Source organism: Pseudonaja textilis, chromosome 10 (assembly GCF_049901715.1).
Source record: "Pseudonaja textilis isolate UNSWEBS1 chromosome 10, rPseTex1.2, whole genome shotgun sequence".
Taxonomy (NCBI): Eukaryota; Metazoa; Chordata; class Lepidosauria; order Squamata; family Elapidae; genus Pseudonaja; species Pseudonaja textilis.
In genome coordinates this window covers 16,256,933-16,279,467 of record NC_141999.1, presented here as the reverse complement: position 1 = coordinate 16,279,467, position 22,535 = coordinate 16,256,933, and the positions used below count along the sequence as shown (strand labels likewise).

At 37.0% G+C, this 22,535-nt stretch overlaps 1 protein-coding gene across 6 annotated transcripts; it reads right to left on the bottom strand.

The window, feature by feature from the left end:
* Window positions 1–284: 284 nt before the first annotated feature.
* HNRNPR (heterogeneous nuclear ribonucleoprotein R) lies at window positions 285–20,872 on the bottom strand. 6 transcript variants are annotated; one of them, XM_026702412.2, is made up of 11 exons: window positions 20,721–20,828; window positions 12,063–12,231; window positions 10,104–10,222; window positions 9,655–9,762; window positions 8,135–8,248; window positions 6,852–7,028; window positions 6,301–6,436; window positions 4,695–4,900; window positions 3,606–3,755; window positions 2,051–2,172; window positions 285–1,582 (listed from the first exon to the last, which is right to left on the bottom strand). In XM_026702412.2, the coding sequence occupies exons 1-11, from the start codon at window positions 20,793–20,795 to the stop codon at window positions 970–972; spliced, it is 1,989 nt and encodes a 662-aa protein (XP_026558197.1). In that variant the 5' UTR covers window positions 20,796–20,828; the 3' UTR covers window positions 285–969. The 6 variants fall into 6 exon arrangements, with proteins under 6 accessions (XP_026558197.1, XP_026558198.1, XP_087796019.1 ...); XM_026702413.2 differs by having other exon boundaries at window positions 12,063–12,228; XM_087939893.1 differs by having other exon boundaries at window positions 12,063–12,228; window positions 20,614–20,781.
* Window positions 20,873–22,535: the final 1,663 nt, after the last annotated feature.

Here is a 22,535-nt window from a genome sequence, read left to right as displayed (position 1 = left end):
CTGACTGAAAAGGGCTTAAATGCAAGTTTTCAGATGTACTTAAAGCTGTTAAGAAAGCAACCAATTCACTGTTAAATGCAACCAGATTACAGTACCAATTAATACATTTCAATTTGATTTTACTGGACCTAGTACTGACTCACATGCCACCAATGCCAGATGTTGGAAATCGCAAGAATTTTTCATGAATTTGATCACTCACATAGGCAGTTTTTTTTAATGTTTCTTGCAAGGATTACCAATAAAATAATCTTTTAGGACACAATGGAATTTGAAATAGGTAATGTTTTGAATAGGTTTTTGAGTTTTATTGAAATCTTACATGAACAAGAAATTGGAAATACAATCACATCAAGGAACAAATTGCCACGGATTTGACGTTTAGGCCAAACAAATTTGTAGGGCAGATTTTCAAAAAGGTGTGAAGTCATAACAATTTAAAAACACAGTTAACCTACTTCTAGGAATGCAAAACATACAATCATGTTATTTCCAATACAAGAAAACTTATTTTTTTTTTTAATTCCTTAAAACTACGGAGACAAAGTACTAGCTTTATTTTATGTACAGCAGAAGCCTACGTAATCTATCCTAAATCCAAAAAGAAAAGAGGGAAAAAGAAAGAAAAGAAACTGTCCAAAAACAGAAGGTTTGCAAAAATCATGATTTAACAGTGCTGCCCATCCTTGCTGATAAACTGCTAAAATGAAGCCTAAAACGATAAAAAAGCATTTTATCCCCAAACTATGTTTGGGAAATCTGCAAGCTCAGTAATGTCCAAGTGCATTTATGAGAAAAGGAGGGAAAAAAAGACTTGAATATATACATAATCGAGTGATTCTTCAGCCCAATACACATGGCAGCCAATCACTATTGAAGGATGAAACAATAAGCCAATTTTTTTGGAAGGATGTAGGACTATAGCCAAATTCTTATCTTGTCAATATTCCCATGCCCTCTTTATTGGTCTTACTTCCACTGCTGCCCATATGTATCCTGATAAAATTCCTGGTTGTCATTATTGTAACCATAGTTACCGGCATAGTCTCCACCTTGTTGAAGCGGCTGTTGAGCGATAGGCTGCGAGCCCCAGTTCTGCTGGTTGTTGGTCTGACGGCGCTTGGAATCAGGCTGGTTGTACCCATCCGCTTTTCTCTTGCCTCCCACGTTGCCCCCACGATTGCCCCTGGCTCCACGAGCACCACGTCCTCTCTGCTGCTGAGCAGGGCCCCCTCTCCCGCCCCTGGCTCCTCTTGGTGGTCCCATGGGCGCCCCCCTCTGGGAATAGCCAGCTCTACCTCTTGGTGGTGGTGCTCCCCGCCCCCTAGGTGGTGGAGGTGCACCTCGCCCACCCCTTCCTCCTCCTCCTCTTCCTCTTATAGCATAGCCATCATCATAGCCATAGTAAGGATCTTCGTAGCCACCACGGTAGTCATGATAGTCATAGCCATAATAATCATCGTAATAATCTTCATAGCCATAGTAATCTGGGGGATAGCCATAGCCGCCTCTCCCTCCACGACCTCGGCCTCTAATAGGAGGTGGCATACGAGGTGGAGGATAGTAATAATAGTCTTCATACCTAGTGAGGAGGGGGAAAAATAATAACACATTTATTGTGTGTTTTTTTCAACAACATCTGTCTCATGTCTTTTTTCTAATTTAAAGAATCCAATTTAGAAAGAGAATGGCTTTTCGGATTTAAGCGGACGACGACTTTCTCCACTGAACTTCCCAGGAGGACTACACTAGATTTGCTTTTAAATATACTGACGGATGACTACAGCTGCAGTTCTAAGCCATCTGACAAAATTGGCTTCCACCTCCAGCCCATGGAAGGAGCAGTAAGCGTGGATATTTTTGTCTTGTTGGCACTGACATATACCAATTATTACACCTTAACTTGTACCATTCTCCAGCCTTGTTACAAGTCAGGGTAAATTTCAGTAGATGGGACTGAGCAAATTAAGGGTCCCATCTGGAGGAAGGGATAAAAATCTGACTGTGCCTTTATTGCTACATTTCAGTTTACTGAGGTTTTAACACTTACGCAGTGCTTCTAGAGGCTTGTCTGGCAGCTTGGCGTTCTTTTCTTTTCTTATCTGGAGGCTTGGCTAACACTATTTCAATTTCTTCCCCCTCTATCTCTTTTCCGTTCATTTCATTCATGGCCTGTTTTGAAAGGGGAAAAAAAAGAAATTTAAATTGTATTTGAGAGCATAATGTCCTTTCAGCGTTTCCCACCTTTCAGTTCCCAAGTCCAAATATTTTTCCAACCTATACAATCCCAACTTTTACATACTGCATTTCTCATTTTAGCTCTTTTGTTTCAAAATAAGGTGGCAAACCTTTCCAGGGAGGAAAATGCAATACACAGGCCCTTGTAAGAAACAATACAACAGGAAAGTCTGCAATTCTTGTCTTGCCTTTTGGGAACATACAAGGCTGAGAGGAAGAGAAACTTTGGGGCAAACAGGCAAGCAGTGCAGGAGATAGAAGCCTTCTCCTTGAATTTGAAGTTGTAAGGCTCTAAATGCTATTTTGCAGCTACAACATTTGCTTTATACAAATTTTAAAACATGTTGTGAGAAAGAATAGTTTTTAAAAAGCAAGACACAGAAACCTGTAATATTAATATATTCCACATTCCATATACGTGCTCAATATATCTCCCTCGCTGATTATTCCCCCAAACAGTCATTAACTCTGAACCTCCCTCTGAACTTCTGTAGATGATGGTGGAATTAAATCTGGAGCTCCCCAACGGTATAACCACGGTAACATCTTTTAATGCGCAAATAATTTAAAATAGATTGTTTGTCCTTTCTTCCCAATTTAGCCCCTACATATCCCCCAGCACTTGTAGAAGGAGTGGCAAAATTTGGGGATGGAGTTAAAAGAGGGATCAACCTAGAATCCCTATGTAGCCATAAGTGAACCTAAGTCCAACCTCCCTTGAATTGTTAGTTAAGGAGATTCTTATGCTTAGACATGATTAGCAATAAATCACTTTTTACTGGATCTTCATGAACCTTATCTTTCACTACTGACACCTCCCCCTCTATGATGGGGAATTAGCAAATGTTAATCTGCAATAAAAGGAAGGTATCATGAAATCAAAACAGAGTTATCTTAATCCATTAATATTCTATTTTCTATCATTACTATAGAGAAGTCAAGTTATTACTTTGATTATTGGAATGAAAATGGAAGATGAAAATTACCAAAAGGCCATTACTATGTAACTATATAGTATATTTTGTCAGAATAAATCTGAGTTCAATGCGGGATGTTACCCTTGGAGAAACTGTGTAAAAGAGTTGTATTAGCATTAACTTTTCGTACTAAGCAAGTAAAGGACGGCTGCTCCATAGGAAGATCTAAGGCCCATAACTATTTCTGCAATAAAGCCAGCACAATAGTAGAAACATGCTTCTTGTTTAGAAAGTCAAGGAATAAATCACAGAAAGGAAATGGTAGCCCAACTATGTATAAGAGGACATCTAATTATAACTTACTCCATATGAGGAAAAAAAGACTGCTTTTCAGAAGATATTCTCTAAGTTCTGGGTGACCTAATTTTGCTTAATAACAATGTTACCTACCTTAACTGCTGCTCCCCTATCTTCAAAATGAACAAAAGCATAATCTTTTAATTTCTTCACTCTTTCCAGTTTTCCAAACTCTGAAAATGATTTCTCCAATATGTCCTCTGTCACTGTAGTGGCCAAATTCCTCACAAATAGAACTTTCACCTGTCAAGAAAACTGGCATTTATTTAAAATATTTTTAAGCTGTCTGTAAGGCCAAATCCCCCTTGTGCTTAAGATTATCCTTAGACAAAACAGTCAAGACACAATTATTAATTAAACTACTGAAATCACAGCAACTTCTGTAGTGCAATGAACTGTTTTGAGATTATTGTGTCATCAAAGTGAGGATTGACAGCTTTTTCTAAGCTATAAGATACTAGAGGAAAAAACCTTGCTCCCTTTCTAGCTTGTTCAGGTGGAAAGAAGTCACAGGAGCCTTAAAAAAGAAACCTTGGATAAGTGGTTTCCAGTCATGCTGCTCTGGAAAACAATCAGGACCTATTCAGTCATGCAAAACAGCCCATATAGAACAGTACAGCCTAAAGAAAGATTTCTAGCTACCTCAATCATAAAAGTTTTTTCAACTCTTATCTTTACCATCACTATGAACAGTGGCAACTAAAAACAGAGTTAAAAAACAATGTTTATAGAAATTGTTCAGTAAAACTCTTCACCCTTTCCTTCCTTCCACCCTTTCCACCCTATTTCATTTGGAAGATAACAATATGTCCCTTTCCCTCAATTTAACAACTGGCATCTAAACAATAAGCACTGATTAGGAAATACTCTACTTTCTAGCTCAGCTCTCGAACTAATGAAAAACATAGGAGTGCTGCTGAAATGGTGTGCTTCAGGATGTAATCCAGAAAAAAAGGATCCATGATGCTTAGAATAATCCTCTTTGAAAACACCTAGAAATTCATTTTTACCAGATACAAATCTTATATTGTTGTTTATGTGGATAAACCTACACATGCATAATGGCACTCCTCCACCCCGCATGCTAAACCGGTATTCTAGAGATAATCAGAAATGAAAAAAAAAAAATCTGTTGATGGAAGTTTCATTCAGATCATGCCGATTTAGCTACTACTTTACTACCTTTGCCATGACTTCTGGATCTGGCTCCTCTACCGGATCAGCCCATTCAACAGTCACAACATTTCCCCAGACTTTCACTTTCCCACTCATCAACCGGCGTCGAGCTTGAGCTGCTGATTTGTGATCTTCGTATTCAAGGAAGCAGAACCCCCGATTCTTCTTTTTATCATCAGGTTGATGATACAGGATTACGTCAACTAAGCCCTCTATAAGAACAAAGCACCTGGTAAATTACGGAAGACTAAAACTTTTTCTCATTTGAAAAGCTAATTAAAAAAAGAGGTTTCAAGATAAACCACTAAGTATCCCGGAGACTTGATTTGCTTAGCTAATGCACTGTGAAATATACCTTTTGGAGAGCGAAAGGAAATTCTTAAGATTCTACAAAGTTGCTCGTTTTACTCTATTTACTGTTCCAATACATTTGCTTCTGGCAAAGATAAAAACTTTCTGACCCAGCACAGAAAGTGGCAAAAACAGACTCGTCAACTTAACTACTACCTAGCCAATATCAGGTATTCAAAATAAGGAAATATTTTTCTGAATCACTGGTAGGAATTCTACTTGAAGTAGCCTGGCTAGATTTTGATATATTATTTCGAACCATTTTTCCAAGCTTTTCTGCTACAGAAAATATGAAAGTGTTTACCCATCTCATCACACTTCATGAAAGATGCAATTGCTTGCAGTTCTGGTGTAATATATCAATTCTTTGGAAAATGGAGTTGCAGTCCTTGCTCTTTCCATCCACCCTAAACAACTAAAGTGTCTTAAAAGTGTGAAAAGTGTCTCTAGTTCAAAAACTATGTGCCATGTTTTTCAAAGTAAAACTTGATAGTTTAAAGATTTCCAATTACAGAAAAGAACCTCGAAGCAAACTGTTTGGGTGTTCAAAGCTAGAGAAAATGTGTATGTTGCAAAGGTTTTGTTTGGAAGAAAAAACAAAATATTCAAAATGTTTCAAAGTCCCCCACCCCAACTACATAAAGCAACAAAAATTGTTGAGCAGAATGATTCAAGCACTGCTGCTTTGTTTCCTGTTTTGTGTACACCTCTATTTTAACTATTATTGTTCTTCGTATGAACAATGCAATGCCAATTTATTTTGTTGCCATTATGCCAAAATGAAAATCAATTTTTATTAGACACAGATCAGCAAACAAAAGCATTAAAAATTATAATAGTAAAAAATAAAAATAGAAGACAGAATAATATATTGTGATTGGTGATGGATTGAAAATTCACGAAGAAAAGTAGTTCATCTTCTGCCAAATTAGCAAGACTTTCATATGAAAACCTACATATAACCTGAAATTAAGTTCAGAATCATAATTATTCCCCTAAATCTTTTGGTTTATGAAAGCTTATAAAGGTTGCATGTTTATTTAGCATTTCATTATTTTTAGACATGATTTAATTTGTATTATGTGTATTATTTTCCTGTCAGCCATGTTTCTTTTTTATATACATATTTTTATTGGCATTTTTTAGATCTGTAAGCCTCCTGTAGTTATCTAGGAATCTGGTAGCCTCTGAATTTAGAAATTAAACTACATTAAAATGAAGCCATTTTTTTTTACAGAAGCACATGCCCGCATCTCCTTACCTGTGACTTTGCTGAATTCTTCTAGTATATTCTCCTTTGTTTTGTTTTTTGGAATTGATCCAACAAATAGCCTATTATTTGCCACTGAGATGCAAACACCAAGGTGTTTTCCAGGCCGGATTTCATAGTTATCACACTGAAAGAAAAACAATTAAACATTTCCCATGAACTTTCAGCTTATTAACATACAGATACCAGCAAATTCTACTGGCCTATATTGATTAAATGATTACATTATTTAGTAGCATTTGCATTTTTGCATGCCCCAAATTTAGAATTTTAGAAACTCTAAGATTTGGAGTTTCCAAGAAAATATATTTTGCTATTTATTTATTTAAAATTTGTATGCCACTCATCTCATTATTAAGCAACTTATATATTGCAGCTAATATTACATATCAAAACATCAAAGCAGGATGAGTTTAACGGAGAAAAAATAGGGAGAAAAGTGAGACTATACAGTGTATTTTGCTCTAACAGTTTCTAAATTGTAAGCTGAACATTTACTTTCCTAATTTGCTTTGTACTTGGTCTTATGACAGAACACTCACCAACTTAACAGCTTCCTGTGCTGCATCTTTGGTACAAAATGTGATAAAAGCATAGCCTCGGTTCTGTCCAGAAAGTGGATCCATCATGAGTCGCAAGTCCCAAATGGGGCCTGCCTTTTCAAATAGTGGCACCAATTCATCTTCGTATAAATCTCTAGGAATTTTTCCAACAAAAACCTGAAGGAGAATTAATATTTATTAACAAGAACTAAAGGGTACTTTAGCGCATTTAATCTGGTCATGAATATGCATTCTTCTTGGAAACATTATAATGAGCTAATTAGAGCTAGTTAATATGATTTTCTCTCTCTGATTGCTAATTTATTCCTCCTATCAAATTAAACCTAATTTGGGGGCACCCTGGGAGCTGCACTCAGGGCTTTCTTAGGCCATATGTAGTACATCCAGTATCACAGTACAACCTTCATTAAGAATCTTGCACCTTTGCACAGACAGGAAACTGAAAATAGTCATAAATGTGAACTGCTTCAAGTATCATAAACCACGTGACAAACTGAATACTTGTTTACAAAAATGGATAGTCACCTGTCTTACAACAGAAAAGTTTTCAAAAACATTTCTATCATTACATCACCCATACTTTAACTCTGATAATCTCTACTGTTAAAAGCAATTTACTACTATTCAACAATCCACCTGTACCTCCTAGAGAAATCTATTTTGCAATTTCCATCAGGATAATTTCCATAAAGTTAGTAATGATATCTTTGATAAATCTAAATTTAACTTAATGATTTACTTGTCTCAATTTATAAAATACAGGTAGGTCTCAACTCACAGCCATTTGTTTAGTGACTGTTCAATGTTACACCACTGAAAAAAGGGACTTATGACCAGTTTTCATGCTAAAGATTGTTGCAGCATCCCAGTGATCACATGATAAAAATTTGGGCGCTTGTTTGTTGTTAAAAATAAAAACTTCGAAAATAAAATTTGGGCGCTTGGCCACTGGCACATATTTATTTCAGTTGTAGTATCCCAGGATCAGATTATCACTATTTGTGACCTTCCCAGCTGGCTTCTTATAAGCAAAGTCAAAGTGAAAGCCAGATTCACTTAATGACCACATTATTCATTTAACAACCATATTGATTCAGAGGCTGTAAAATGGGGCACAACTCTCTTAACAACTGTCTTACTTAGGAACAGAAATTTGGGGCTCCATTGCGGTCGTAATGAGGACTACCTGTAATCTATTTGCTTATTTAGTATAATTAAGGTCAAAATAATCTTATTTAGACATATAAACTGCATATGCAAACCTCTGTTCCAATGCCAGGCTGAGATCCTGAGTAGACAGTATCTGGGGGAGGACCACCATATTTCCGTTGTCCTGTGGTCACATCCAAAGTATAACTAGTTCGTTCTAACAAAGCCTGAATTTTTAAAAGAAAAATAAAGAGAGCAAGTGGCTTTTAATATCGATGGGGGAAAAACAACACTTCACTCAAGGAACCCCTTCACAGAACATTTTCCCCACAAATGTATTTTCTCCACAAATGTATTCTAGAACACATTTGCAAAATTTAATTGCTTGCAAGAGAAATGCAGAATATCAACTAAGGATAAAAAAACCCATCATTTTTGGTACCGAAGGAATTATATCTCTCACATAAGATTTCCTCTTAACATGCCACTGAAGAGTTTCTAACATGCTAACATCACAATCATGCTTAGTGGGATTGCATTTCATGTCTTATTTTCATTCATTCTTTCATTCATTCATTATTTCTTAACTGCTCACCTCCCTCAGAGAAGGGCTCTGGGTAGTGCACAATATAATTAATATTAACATTTAAATCAGCATAATTTCAGATTTTTTTAAAAAATTAAAGGTTTTAAATTTAATGTTATAAAATTTCAAAAAATGAAAAATTCCAAGACAGAGAGAGAGTTAGCAGTTGTTAATACAGTTTGGGGTGGGGGGGTGAGGGGGGAGGGTGTCCCATGGGGCCAGCCAGCCCTTCAGTTGTGTGGGCCTCTGTGTCTCCCAGGCAAAGCTGCATCAGCCCTTTGCTTTGCCTTTCATTTCCCACTACAAATACTGCCGTCAAGAATACAGTAAGAACAGCAAAGCCAAGTAAATAAAAGGAATTAATGCTGAATGTGAACAAAATCCTTCTCTAACATTCTTTGGCCAATTTTGTGCCCTTTGTGAGATCAGTTATGGGGTGCCAGATGCTACACCCCCTCATTGCCTCCAAGGTGCAGTATTGAGTATTTGCTATTAAGTTTGCCAGTTATTTTTCCGTGGCAGACTGAAACATTACTTCTATCGTATGTACTTTACTGAAGACACAAAACCTTTACTAAAGGTTCTTGACTAACAATAAGTCAAGAAACTGTCTTGCTCTAGTAAATATTCTTGTTATGCTCTCCACTTCAAACTGGAAAAAATTTTGAGAGGGGATTTCCAATCTTTATCATTAGCACTAAAACAGTGCATGTAATAGAACAGCTATGCATGTTATGCTAAATATACAGCTGCTAGAAACTGGAAAAACAAAACAAAACGAGATTTAGGTAACTCTTCTCAGCACCCATCTTCCCCCCACCCCCCAAAAAAAAATCTTACAAGTTGCAAATTTATCTTGGAAGGCAATATGATCTTATGGATTATTTTAGATATTTCTGCCAATCTACATTTGTAACAGTAACAGTTTATTATAAAAGGAACTAATGGAGGAATTCATTTTGAATTCATTTTGTGATACAGTTCTTTACTCCTGAGAATAAGTTCCACTTTTATTTGCTTTCCTATTAATACTTGTATATATATTACCTTAATTTTTGATTCGTCTGGCCCTTTTGTTGATTCTTGTACTTTGTTTCCTTGTTTCTCTCTCTGTCTATAAGTCTTCATAACTCCACATAAAAATGCACTTTTGTTCTGTGGATATAATTAATGAAAGAAGTGAAGCAGAAGGCATTAAAAATAATCTGAAATCACTGATGCTTGAACAACTTAGCGTAGCTACACCCTGAGAACCAACCAGTACCTTGAATATAACATCACTTGATATATTATTAAAACAAACCAGCACTTCAATTATCAGGCTAATACGAGGCACTAATACTCAAATGCTATATTGTACATTTAATATTTGAATGGAAACAGTCTTGCTGTGGGGGAAAAAAATTAAATCTGAATTCAGTCATGTTTGTTTGTATTTGTTGCACCACACCACACTGTGGGCCTATTTGTTCACACCAGAGAAGCTCTTACCTTACCTGTACATGCGACAGGTCACTTTCCTTAAACTGCTGTAATACAGAGAGGGCGCCTTCTTCGTTAAATTCCCTGAGAGCATCTATTGCTCTCTCATCAAGATCAACATAAAATACCAATCCTAAAAAAATAGAAAAACATTACAGATTCCTATTTAACTATATAAAGACAAATTAGTTTCAAAAGCCTAGTGTCAAAATAATTTTAATTAATTAATAATGTCATACTACAAGTTAAAAGTTATTTCCCCATAAATTTTGGAATACTTTTGTAAGCAAAATAATCTTACATATCAGGGTTTGAAATAATAGGCTCTGGCTCAGATTTCTAAAAACAAAATCTGTGTTCAGAGCTATTAAGTGTTTTTTTTCTTTCGAATTACAAGTCATAGATAAGGAAACAATTTTATCATTTCACCACAATGTGCTGCACCAGTTACTGGAATAATTTATAAAGGCCACTTCCCATTCTCCATCAGAAAATGTTATTTTTTTCCTATGTTTACAAAAAGTAGGTATTACAATTACTATTTTTTTTGTTTTTTCCATCCCTTTCCTCTCCATTATTTCGAGCCCTGTTATGCACTTTCAATATCTTAATTTTAAGCATACTGGTACAGACCTACATACAGTAGGACCAGCCCTGATACAAATACACTGAAAACTTTGGATGCAGCTTCTTCTCTATAATGAAAGACTTAGAAGTACATATTATAAAAAGGTAGAGCGCTGCAAGTTCCATTAAACTTGCGTTTAAATGGTGAAATGTCAGATATTGGCATAATCTTTCAAGTAATATGACATATGTGTTTTTAATATTTAAAGTTTTTAATACTGAAACACCTACTCTAAAGCACAAAATATAGCAGCAGTGCCATGAGATTGCAATTTCAGAATTGATCCTGCATGGTGGAAAGCCCCTGCGTCACTTGTACATGGACAAAACTCATATGATTAAAAGTCATGAAAATATTTTTAATTACCTAGGCATGAAATGAGAAGTATCCAACTGCATTAACACACCCAAGTGGGTTAAAATTTTAATTTTTACACATGAAGATACATCTCTATGAATATATTGAAACCAGGCAGTAAAGTTTTAATAGGAACTTATATCTTTACATTCCCTTTTCGAACAACTATACTCAAGCCACTATATCAGCTTAGTTCAACTCTAGAGGAGACAGCACTACCTTATCAGACATTCATTGGCACTGTCTTTGGAGACATTACTACCTGAGTCAAAATACCATCATAATAAAGACAGACATGGTATTCTTTTGAATTATCTTAAACTTGCAAAACATTCTAGGACTTTAGAAAAAGAAGACAGATTAAATCTTCTCTCTGAAATATTTGAGGCAAGGAAATGAAGGAATTCTATTATCTAAATATATTCGCCACACAAACTAAAGAAGAGAAATTGTCTCTTTTCACAGTAAAAAAAGTATGTGCATCCTAAAATTCTTTGTGTTCACTCTTTTTAAAATACACAAGCCACTTGCTCCAAGTAAGATAAATATAATTCAAACAATTATCATAAAACTAAATACTTCAGTATGATGACTTAAATTAAAACTATTCACTAGGATATAGACAAACATATAGACCCAAAGCAAGCCAAGCAAGCTACTTCCCCTCCTGACCACCTACTGAAATACTATGTTTAGCCTAAGCACCATAAATTGGTGATGGTAGCAAAGTAGAAGCAAATTATTGTAATGTTGAAAAAAGTTAGTTCAGTAGGCAATGTCCACTTTTATTTGAGAGAGTCTATGAAACAGTGACAGTGTCCTAAAGACCTACGGTACTGTCAATATATTCAACCTCAAAGTGAAAGCAGCAGTACATTCAAAGCTACATAGTGCAAAATACAGCAGTTTTCATCTTTAAAACCTAAAAAATTTGATTTTTTTGCCTTCACTTTTATAACCAATCAGAAACAAGAAATGCATATTATACCTGTCTGAAATATTTCATCAAGTCTTTCTGCCACCTTCTGTGGGAGGCCTGCCTCTATCAGTGTCTTGTAGTGTTCTGTGTGAGTAACACTGGAAGTATCCATTGGTTCTTCCTCTTCTTTTAACTGTACCGCATTACCATTCACCTGATTAGCCATTTTATTATGCTGCTGGAAAAAATTCAGGAGCTATATTACATAAAGCCAGAAATAACTAATTTGAAGGACAATGCATTTATCTAAACTAACTGTAAACATACTGCCAGTGACTTGCATTAACTCTTTATTTAAAGCCTTTATAATACAGCTCGCCTAATTTCAACAGAAAATACAGTCCTGAAATATTGTGGAGCATGTACATGGAAAAATGAACAATTTTAAGGACTTCATGTACAAAGAATCTATTTTTTATTTTTGTGTGATTAATTTACATTATCGTAAGTGGGGAAGGATACTGGAAATATCTGCCATTATTCCCTTGGCCTCACAGAAGTTTTTGATCAGTGTATTCAGTACAAAGTTCTATAAGGCCAGCTAAATATACAAATGTCAATCAATACTTGCTTTCCATCTTTCCCATATTTTTCTGGCTTCCTTCCATGTTCAAAGTCAATATTTTGTTACATAAGACACACCATACAGCTTCAACACACACTGATTTCCGGAACTTTTTTTTTTTTGAAAAAAAGAATATGCCATATTAAGTTTGCACAAGTAGAACATCAATAGACAAATTGCACATCACATACCAACAAGATGAACTTGTATTAAACTCTGCATGTCATATATTAGAGATTAAAGGAAAGGCTGCACCTTCAATTTTTAGTATCAATAGGAAAGATTTGATGCAAAAGTAAATAAGATGACAAAATGTCAATTAAAAAAAACACTATCTTTTCAAATGATCTTTGTAGATTTTTCTAATTCCTATTTGATGGCATTGAACTGGGGTTTGTTATTCGGCCACAACAGACAGGCAATATAAACCCTGCTAAAGATAAAGGTTGGCTGTATCATATTAGCAGAAAGAGAACAACCATGAATTTACTAAAACATTCAATTCAAGAGATACAGAATGAAGGTTAAGGTTTTTAAATTATGAATACTACAACTAGCTCTTCATATATTTCATGCAATTTAAAGGCATTCCTCCAAGAAGAATTCAATATAATTAGAAGCAAGTCAAAATAAAAACTTAACCCATACTACAGCTTGCTTTAAAACAACCACTACATCAATGTCAAGAAATCATTTAGTAATCCATAATCATAAAACTCAGAACTTGCAGTACAATATGAATTTTGGTTGCAGAAATCAGTATTCTGTACTACTATGAGCATATTAATTATCATCAATTTCTATTTTTGCAAAATGTCCAACTTCTGTATTAAAATCTTACATTTCTTTCAAGCACTGTTTTAAATCACAGCCTTAATTTGTATACTTCATGTCACCCAAAATCAATGTATTTACACAACAAAAGCTACACTGAGTCTTATACTAAGCACCCCCAACTTGATGCTTTCCAGGTGTGTTGGAATACAATTCCCATAACCTCTTAAGATAACATCTGTATCCCATTAGTTTGAGGGTACCTGACAGTGAAAAACAATTTCTCACAAATAATTAAGGTTATTTCTTGTAAGAGCAGAGTCATAGCGATATGCAAAGGATGAATACCCTCTTGGGTACCCAGAGACAACCAAGGCATGAGGTCTCCCATAGTGGGGAAAAAGCAAGGTCATCAACAGCAGTTATGGGGGAAGAAATATGGGGAGAAAGCAAGACAGACAGGCTATGCTTAAATTCAAGCCCAATGGCAACTACTAAGGGAAGGGTTCTAATGACAGAAATGCCCTTTAAAGTCTCTTCTACAATAAAATGGCAATGCTAATAAAGTGAAGGCAATCTCTGAAAAAAATAAAAGTACTTATTCTAAAACAATCTTCATCAAACTGCTGCTGTCTAGATGTGAAGTACAACTCCCATTATGACAGAAATGATAGTTTTTCCCAACTAATAAGTACCACATTCAAAAAACTACCAGTCCACTCAATTCATATTACAGTTCCTCAATGTAAAAACAGATTTAGAAGATTCTTTATTCAAATGTCTACAAAGTTTTACTGGTATGAAGCATTAGAATATGAATACCGGTTTATTAGGAAATAACTCAAGATACCACTACTCTCACTATAAAAACAGGAAGGCAAGAGCCTATGAACCAAATAAATGTTGCTTAAATTTTACAAAAAAGTCTCCTCCATGTATATATTTCTTGCTTATTATGATTCTTTTAAACGGGAAAAACAAATATCTAAATCAATAATCAAAGCAAATTTGCATAGAATATCAGCAATAAGCAACTCAAGAACGGTCTCTAACAAATATGCACTACTTTCATCATTATACTGTATTAGCAAAGCCTTACATATTTAATATATCTCACTTTTTGTCACAGAAGTCCAGACAATGAACACAGTCCCTTCTGCTATTTTTCCCAACAAGTCTCTGAAATAAGTGGGGCTAAATGAGAATGGCTGGCCCAAATCACTGTTTCTTTGACTGAGGTGGACTAGAATCTGGACTAGAAGCCTCCCATCCTTAATCCTACATCTTAACCCAGTGTTTCTCAACGTTGGCAACTTTAACATGGATGGACTTCAACTCCCAGAATTGCCCACACATCTTAAAGCTGTCAAAATTAAGAAACACTACCTTAACCACATAATACACTAGTTCTCATGGTGACAGAAGGTGCCAAAGATCTAAGGGTCACTGAATTATCAGTTTCACACAGAACTTTAGTGCTCTCCATATGTAGGAATTCACTATCACTTTGGCTTACAGATTCCACATTCTGTTAGAAAATATAATTTGTCTTCAAGTACAATGAGAGTGCCAGTTTGATGTGGTGGTTAAGGCATTAGGATAGAAACTGGGGGACTGCCTGTTCTAATCTGGCCTTAGGCACAAAGCCAGTTGGGTGACCTTGGGCCAGTCCCTCTTGCTCAGTTCCAGGAAAGAGACAATGGCAAGCCACTTCTGAAAACTGCCAAGAAAACTGCAGGGATTTGTCCAGCAGTCTCTAGAGAATAGGACACAATTGAATGGAAGAAAAAAATGAGATAACCAAGAGTATTCTTCAAACATTTAAATTGCAGTGCTGTTTCCATAAATATAGCCCAGATTACTTGTGTTTTGTAACTGAACTTCATTGATACATTACTCTTAGACATAACTGAGACCTCATGCAGCCCCAGTGAATGCAGAGGAATAATATTAATTCTACTTAATTTTAAATAAATGCAAATGTAGGGAAAACAAGTTTAATTTTTGTCTGTGCCATTGGAATTGATCTGTAATATGCCATTAAAAGCCGTGTAAACCTCTTGAACCCCTCTGTCAATCAGTATACCCTTCCACTAATCCATATTAAATAAACCAAGTTCAGGTCTTCCGGTTTGAAGGGCTTCGGCAACAGACAGAAATCCGCGATCGTGCACGGTTTCTGTCTGGGCTCGGCGCTGGAGCGCCCCGAGACAGCTGGTTTTGGGGCTAAGCCACCCCATAGAGGTGGTGAAGAGGGGGGAGACTGCCAGCAGGGTTGAGGAGAGCCACATCTCTCCTCAGCTGGCCATTACTCCCTTTCCCGAAGGCAGTTGCAGCGGTGGTCAGAAATGGCCACCACAAAGGAGAACTCAACCGGAAAAGAATGTGCAGGAGGAAGATTTTGGCTGACCGGGTTAAATTGTAAAAGCAACAACTAAGGTACCCTGGAATTTAAACTTACAAAAAATAACATCGCTCCCAAAGAAGAGTCGGAAGCAGCGAAGGAAAGTGAAAAGGGAAAGGTTTGGCTTTTTTTCTTCTTCTCTCTCCTCCCCTATACTGACAATTAAGAGACTTAAATAAGAAATCGGAAAAATCTGCTTTGACATCAACAGGTAATTAAGCTGAAAATAAAACAAAATGCCAAAGGGATAATAAAAGATTTCTGGACATTAAAATTTTTCTTTTTCATAAGCAGGAAGGGAGAGAAAAAGAATAAGGGCAGGATCTGGAAGAGGGAGGAGACTGCCTGGAATTAAAAAGAATCTACAGTAAAACTTCAACAAGACTTCTAAAAGATACATTTTAACTGAAACTTTGCAACTAAATAACCCCAGGAAGAGAAAGTGAAAAAAAAGAGCAAAAAAGAAACAGCTTGAGTGTATTTGGATTATTTGGTGATCTATATTTGAATGACTAAAATCAATCGGGTGGTTGTTTAAAAATTTATACAATGGCACCACTTCTGGATGAATTGAAAATGGAACTTAAAAAGTACAAAGAAGATGCACAAGAAGGGAAGGGTTATTTTGGCTTCATTTTTCAATTCTTGGAACTATGAGAAACAACAAGAAACGACTGCAAAACTGGGACAAAGAAGAAGCCATCTTTAATGAACAAGCAATTTTATGTGGGGAAGAAAAAGGAAAGGGGGGAGAGAATGGAGAATTTAAGACTTAAAAAACAACCAAAGAAACATAACTCAAAAAATAAGTATAATACTGGAAAGCAACAGAAAAGGGGAATGCAGAAGAGAGAAATAGAGGTAGAGAGATAAGGGGGTAAAAAGGGGAGAGAAGAAGAAGAGAGGGAAGAAGGAAAGGAAAAGAAGTTACAAAGGACTGGAGCAAGATATAGAAAAATAAGACCTATTTAGAGATAATGGGTGAAAATCTAACTGAAAAAGGGATTCTGTACAGGTACACAAGATTGTATGGTTATATTAGTAATAGAAATAACTTTGGAAAATTGGAAACAATGTATGATTAAAATGAGGGATAAAATAGTGTAATTTAGTGAAATGTTTGTGAATAAAATAAGTGAAATAAAATAAATGAGAAAATTGAATTAGGAAGGAACGGGAACATTTTAATTAGTTAATGTTTTATAAAATATAAGTGTTGGGGGGTGGAATTAACTATGGAAAGCTTATAATTGTTCCCATAGAAGTATGATATTTAAATGAAAAGTAATGTTAAAGACTTTAATGAATATTAATATTAATGATAGAATTGAATTGGAATGGAATGTTGTTTTAATTATGTACATTTATAATTTTTTCTTTTTTTAAGAATACAGTGTGTATTTTAAGAATGTACCAAGCAGAATCTGAATGGAAGTTATATATTATATTGAATGTTACAACTTTAGGGAAAAGATATAAAGGCGTCATACTCCAATCAGTAACTACAGGAGAAATTTTGTTTAATGAGAAAAGATAATAGATAATTGAAACAGGACAGACAAAAAATATAAATACAATGATTTGAATTGAGATGAGATAATTAAAATAAAATTGAGAAAATTAAAAGAGGGGAGAAGCTTTGCAGAAAATGTAAAATAGTAATAAGATATGGAATAGAATATAAAAATGAGCATGAACCTGAATTTGTGTCTGTACGAAGAAATGTAACCCGGGATTACGCTACTTTCAAAAAAGATGTTTTATTTGTTTGTTTTTTCTCTTTGTGAAAACTCAAATAAAATTTACAAAAAATAAAAAATAAACCAAGTTCACACACTCTACTAAATAATCATGGTTCACAAGCTATTATACCTGAATGTATACAGCATGCTATGCCAAAACTAAAGAAATATTGATTAGTGCATCATGTTAACCCATCAGCATTAAAAAATCTTCAACTAAAATCTACAGAAGCTGCAGATGTACATATATTACAATAGTTTTTCAGCCTTCTGCTATGGAAGAACAGGATTTGCACCAACTACAGCAGTTGCTGTCACACCTCATATGACTTTGTTATCATATTTGTCCCGCCTCCACAAACTTTTAACTTCACATTGCTTTTGGCAACACCCAACACAAATAGCTAAAGGATGATCTGGTCACACACACACACCACCAAAGTCTGGAAACTAGGCAAGATGCAGACAAGACCTCTGACTTTTCTTTCACTGCATTTGACAGGCACTGTTTGCCTCTCACCCAAGTTCTAAACTTAATCATTGCACTTCGTGCCACACTTGACAGAGTACAGTGCAATGTCAGAAAAGACACGCATAAGCAGGACACTGAAGAAATCTGAGAATGCTTCATTTATAATACCAAACTCTACATTTCTTTCACCTGTGCAAACTAATCCTATCCTCCAGACTGACTAGTTGTCATTCTGCTTTCCACTTCTGTTTCTGCATTTGCACTTATTACAATCCTTCAGCAAAATCTATGTGCTACTATATCCTACAAAATTGGTGGCATATTGAAAAGATGTTTGCAAGGTGAATTCTGTTTTGCGAGGCCACCTGAAAGATCTATAATTAAAGAATGTCTTCTGTACTTTATACATTCCTATCAATTGTTACATGAAGAATGGCAACCCACCCTAAAACATTGATGCTCCAGTCACACTATTTCAGTTGTACAAATTCAGCCTGATTGCTAGGTTGCTTGTCCTGATGTAAGAACAGGAATTTTGACTGCATCAGTGCAAGACTGTATAAAAACATACACATAACCTTTTCAAAATACATTAAAAGGGGCTTATTCTCAATTATCTGAACTACATCCCTAATTGCTACCCTGTCCAGCTCAATTGCTTCTTCGCATGGCTCGACTTTGGCTTTAAATGAACGCATGTCCTAAGACAACCGAAATAACACAAAGTTTATTTTTGTGAAAGCTAGCAAAAACCCTACATTAATTTACCTCAAAATTTAACCAACAGCATTCAAGTCAATAAAGTTGAAAGCATACCACAAGTCCTTATTTTGTCCACAGAATCCAAACAGCTATCAATCAATACTAATTTTAAAAATCCTAATTTAACTTATCCTCATAAGACAACATAGCTTGAAGAAATGAAGGAAATTTAAATTAAAAGTGGACCCGCTGCAGCTTTGCCAACGCACATATACAGATGTACTGTATATGCTATTAACTGCAGAAGCATAAGCTATATTGCCAAAAAATACATATGGAATATTTTGGCAGCAGGAAGTTATTCAGTTATTCAAGTTTCCCAAATGGAAAGTTTAGAACCCAAAGGTATACTGCATAATTCAAGATTTACAGAAGGTCTTAAAATTTCACCAACAAGAATTTCAAAAACTATGTCATTATTCTCTGCTTTAAAATGGCAGGATTAGACAGTAAAGGTATGGAAACTCTACTGAAACCATTGACTGATGTGTAACCTTATTTCCTACAAATATATAGCCTTCAAAGCATTCTATGGTATCATCTTTAAACTCTACACTACCACTACATGAGTGAAATAAATACCGGTAGGGATGTAAACTTAAAACAACTCATCCAACACTATACCACCATACTACAATATTACACACAGAAGAAACTTAACTCAATCGAAAGGAGAGATTCAACCTGGAAATAAGGAGAAATTGATAGTGAGAACAATCAACCAATGGAACAGAAGTTGCCCTCGGAAGTTGTGGGAGCTTCATCACTTGAGACTTTCAAGAAGAGATTGGACTGCCATTTGTCAGAAATGGTGTAGGGTCTCTCGCTTGAGGGGGGGAGGTTGGACTAGATGACCTATAAGGTCCCTTCCAACTCTGATTATCTCTATCTGTATCTATGGAATCTCTATGCTAAATAAGCCCAGCGCTGTCCAAATGATAAGCATTTTTTGGAAGCAACTTTTAACCTTCTGGCCTTTTCCTCAAGAACCAGCATTATCATCTGTTCACCTTCTGTCCATTCCCAATTTGACAGCATGGAAGGGGGAAAAAACAACCCACTGAAATAACTTCAGATTATTCATTACCAGAGATGGGCGTGTGGAAAAGTAACTGTTAAACGGTATCCCGCAGCCTTTTAAAAACTGAAAGCCGCATCAGAGATTCCAACAAGGGGGTGAGAGGGAATAGCACGTTGCAGCCACTGGTAATTTTTGTATTTATTTTTTTTCGGAAATCAATGCTTCAACGCCGTCGTCCTACGAGCTCGATCTACACCGAAGAGTTACCGGCCAAGACGAGCCCACCGATCTCAAACCGGCGCCTATAAGATTTGCCATCCTATCCGTCCACCCCTCGCGTGTTTATTATTTACCCTTCGGCCCGCTGACTTCCACCGGGCTTCCAAAGCAATCCGGTAACTGCAGCCTCCGCAGGGCAATGCTTTTACCTGGCCTTTCGCCGCGGAAGGAGAGCGGGGGGCAGAAACCGAGGCTGTTTCCCGGCGGTTAACGGGACGACCCCGTCAGAAGAAGCAATGCCTCCCCTCCCAAATGTGCGGAGTCGCCTCCTCCCTCCGATCAAGGTGAAGCTGGCAAGCCGGGCGAGGCCCAAGCGGGAAGGAGGCCGGCCATTCATTGTCCCTCGCTCCCCGGTGGCAGCCTAAGGCCCAGCCCGCGGTGATCAAGCCGACCCCCACCCCCTCGGTTAAAGCGGGGCCTTTCCTCGCCCAGGCGCACCCGCAGGCGCGATGCGGCCACAAAAGGCTCTTGGAGCGCCGCCGCAGCGCCGCCTGGGCCTCGCCCCGCCGGCCGCTTCCCCGCCCACCCCCCTCCTCCTCACCCGACGCAAGACACACGCGCGGCCGCCGTCGCTGTTGCCACCGCCTCCGCCACCTCCGCCGCCGCCGCCGGGTTGGCTCGGCCGGGCGCGTCCTTGGCAAGACTCACCGGAGCGGGACCTGCGCGGCGCGGCTGGAGCAGGGGCTGCAAATGGCGCGCGCTCCTCCTCTTCCCTCCCCTCATGGACGGTCAGAGCGATCCCGGCAACGCGAGGGGTTTCCCGGAACTGTTTCCAGGGACTGAGTTCAGCAGGCCAATCGGAACGCGGGGTTTCGGAAGGACGGACCTGCTTTCCTATCGACGCCGGGAGGCTGGACCCGACCGTGATTTTTCTAGCCAATCGGGCCGAGGGAGCCGTCTGGCCAATCCGCCGAAGCGAGAAAACCTCTGGCGCGCTTGGTAAGGTCGAAACGGAGCGAAGGAAAGAAAAAAGCCGGGATTTTCTCTTAAAACGGAGGGTGGTTTTCCTTCTATTGTCCCGCTCCAAGCACACCTGAATTCATACCTGAGGGAACCTGGATTTAACCACTTCAGCCTTAATTGGCTACCAAAATTTCTCTTTCATGGGAGAAAGCTCGTGGCCAAAATTTGACAGAGTTCTTGACAAGCTAGTCTTCTATAGACATAATACAAAAAAAAGAAAAAATGACTTCTATTGTCGTTCTGTGCAGTCTCTCGTTCGGCAAGCGAATCTTTCGTTTTTATTCTAGAACAAGGATCTCCAACCTTGGCAACTTTAAGCCTGGGGGACTTCAACTCCCAGAATTCCCCAGCCAGCTTTGCTTTCTTTGCTGGCTGGGGAATTCTGGGAGTTGAAGTCCCCGAGGCTTAAAGTTGCCAAGGTTGGAGACCCGTTCTAGAAAAACCTTCAAATTGAAACTACAATCCTAAATACATTTATTAGGAAGTAAACCCCACTGGATAGTATGATGTATCGATGGAAGTGCTGGCTAAGAAGCCAGGAGACACTGAATTTTAGGTCTCCCATGAAAGCCAGTTGGGAATTCTCAATCCAACCTTTCTTGCAAAGTTGTGGGGAAATACAATGCAGGATTATTAAATACTGCCTTGATTTATATGTATGTGTGTAGAGAGGAGGGTGGGATAAAATCTAATGAGGCTGTAATCTTTCCTTAATAATGTTGTGTTCATCAGTGTATCCTAATGACAGATTGGATCCATATTTTAATTTATTAATTGTATTAAAATAGTGTTTCTGATCAATTTTTTAGAATCACTGTGCATTTTGTTAACCGTGTTTTATCTGCAAAATAAGTCCATTTGTAATCTCCATTTTGGATTATCGTTTTGGGCTTTAAAATGTAAGATATTCCAGTTAATTTTTCCTCTGAATTTTGTTAAGATATTAGATTTTATGCTGCCCATCTTGTCTAGAAACCTTAGACTTTCCATCACCTTTCTTCTCTTTGGAGTTACACTATGACAAGGACTGATTTCCCCCCCCCACCCCATTTCTTAACCTCCATGCTGATAAACTAAGTATAACTGCTAATAATTCTTGAATGCTATTGTGCCCCAATGATTACTATTTCCACATATAAAAATAAACTTCTGTAACATGAAAGATCATTTTACATGTACCAGTAGAATTATACAGCCTTGAAGATGATAGTTAAATGTGCTCACAACTTACTCTTAAAGTTCTGATTTGTTAATATTGTTAAACATTTTTATCAGAACAGAATACAAAATTCTACATAGTCAAGAATATTGTTAAGCTTTACTTTGTACATGAACTAGCCTAGTATTAAAATTCATTATATCAGATGGCTAAACTATCTGCCATATTTGTTAGATTACATCATTTCCTAGTCCTTTAGGAAATTCCCGAAGAACTACAAAAAAGTTTTTTTTTGTAATTCACCCCCCCCAAAAAAATAATTCTCAATTCCTTCAACTTGC